At 51.8% G+C, this 1252-nt stretch overlaps 1 protein-coding gene across 1 annotated transcript in view; it reads right to left on the reverse strand.

Moving 5' to 3' along the window:
• NSMAF (neutral sphingomyelinase activation associated factor) overlaps positions 1-397 on the reverse strand; it is a 41636-nt gene extending 41239 nt beyond the window's left edge. The window contains exon 1 of the mRNA XM_010708984.3: positions 100-397. Coding sequence (XP_010707286.1) covers positions 100-397 — 298 coding nt within the window. The remainder of the gene's footprint in view (positions 1-99) is intronic.
• Positions 398-1252: the final 855 nt, after the last annotated feature.

The raw sequence follows: 1252 nt of genomic DNA on the forward strand, positions 1-1252 counted from the left end.
AAGGAAGGCTGCTGGCACCGGCTCTGCGCCCTCGCCCGGGCTGCGGCGGCGCTGCGGCCGCTCGGGGCTTCCTCCGGGCTTCCGTGGGACAGCACTCACATCGCTCCCCGCCTTCCTCTTTTTTCTTCCTCAGAACTAACGCCGCGTTGTTTCTGTTGTTGCGGATACGGAGGTGCCACCCATGAGCCCAGGGCCGTGCGGGCGACTGCGGAAATACGAGAGCAGGGTGATGGCGGGCACGGCGTCCCTGATGCCTCCGGGGTGGTGGGAAGCCTGTGCCGAAATTTGCTCTTAAGTGCAGGGAAGCAGCCTGGTTCTCCTCCTGTCCACCGTGAACATCCAGTGCTCTTCCATGGCAGTGGGCACGGAGTGGGAAAGAGCCGGTTGAGAGCCTCATTTGTCGTTCTGTAGGGCTGACTCAAAGCTTTTGTACTCAGAGCCGTTGTTAGGTGCAGCTCCAGCAGCTGCAGTGCTTTTGTGAAAGCTTTGTGAAACTTTCTATTGTAGGCCTTCTCAATTGCACATTGCTCATGTTATGTACTCTTTATTTTGTATCAGAAGAGCTTACTTACTTGCATTTAAATAAATCGTTGTAAATATAATGCAATTGATGTGAGATTCCTTTTGCCCATGATGTGACAGATGCTGTGTAGGTCACAGGATGGCTTCGGTTGGAAGGGACCTTAAAGCCCATTCAGTCCAATCTCCCTGACAAGAACGGGGCTGCCCCCCACCAGCTCAGCTGCCCAGGGCCCATCCGACCTGGCCTTGAGTGCCTCTAGGGATGGGGCACCACAACCCCTCTGAGCAGCTATGCCTGGACTCACTGACTTCTGAGAAAAATATTTCCACCTAACATCAAACCCAAATCTCTCCTTTTAGCTTAAAGCTGATCCTCCTTGCCCTATCACTGTAAGCTTATAAACTCTTTTTAATTACTGGAAGGCGACGATGAGGTCTCCCTGGAGCCTCCTCCAGGCTGAACAAGCCCATCTCCCTCAACCTTTATAGGAGAGGTGATCCAGCCCTCTGATCATCTTTGTGGCCCTCCCCCAGGCCTACTCCATTAGCTCCACATTCTTCTGCCGGATGTTCAAAACCTAGAAGACCTCCATGGAGGAGAAGTAAATAAAATTCTGAGTGCTTTAGTTCACACAACTGCCAGTGTACCTGAGCAATCTATATAATGCATGTACTGACAGTCCCCTGTGAGACGGGAAAATACTATTTGCGTTTTTGTTAAGTAAAAGAA

Source organism: Meleagris gallopavo, chromosome 3 (assembly GCF_000146605.3).
Source record: "Meleagris gallopavo isolate NT-WF06-2002-E0010 breed Aviagen turkey brand Nicholas breeding stock chromosome 3, Turkey_5.1, whole genome shotgun sequence".
In the NCBI taxonomy this organism is placed as follows: domain Eukaryota; kingdom Metazoa; phylum Chordata; class Aves; order Galliformes; family Phasianidae; genus Meleagris; species Meleagris gallopavo.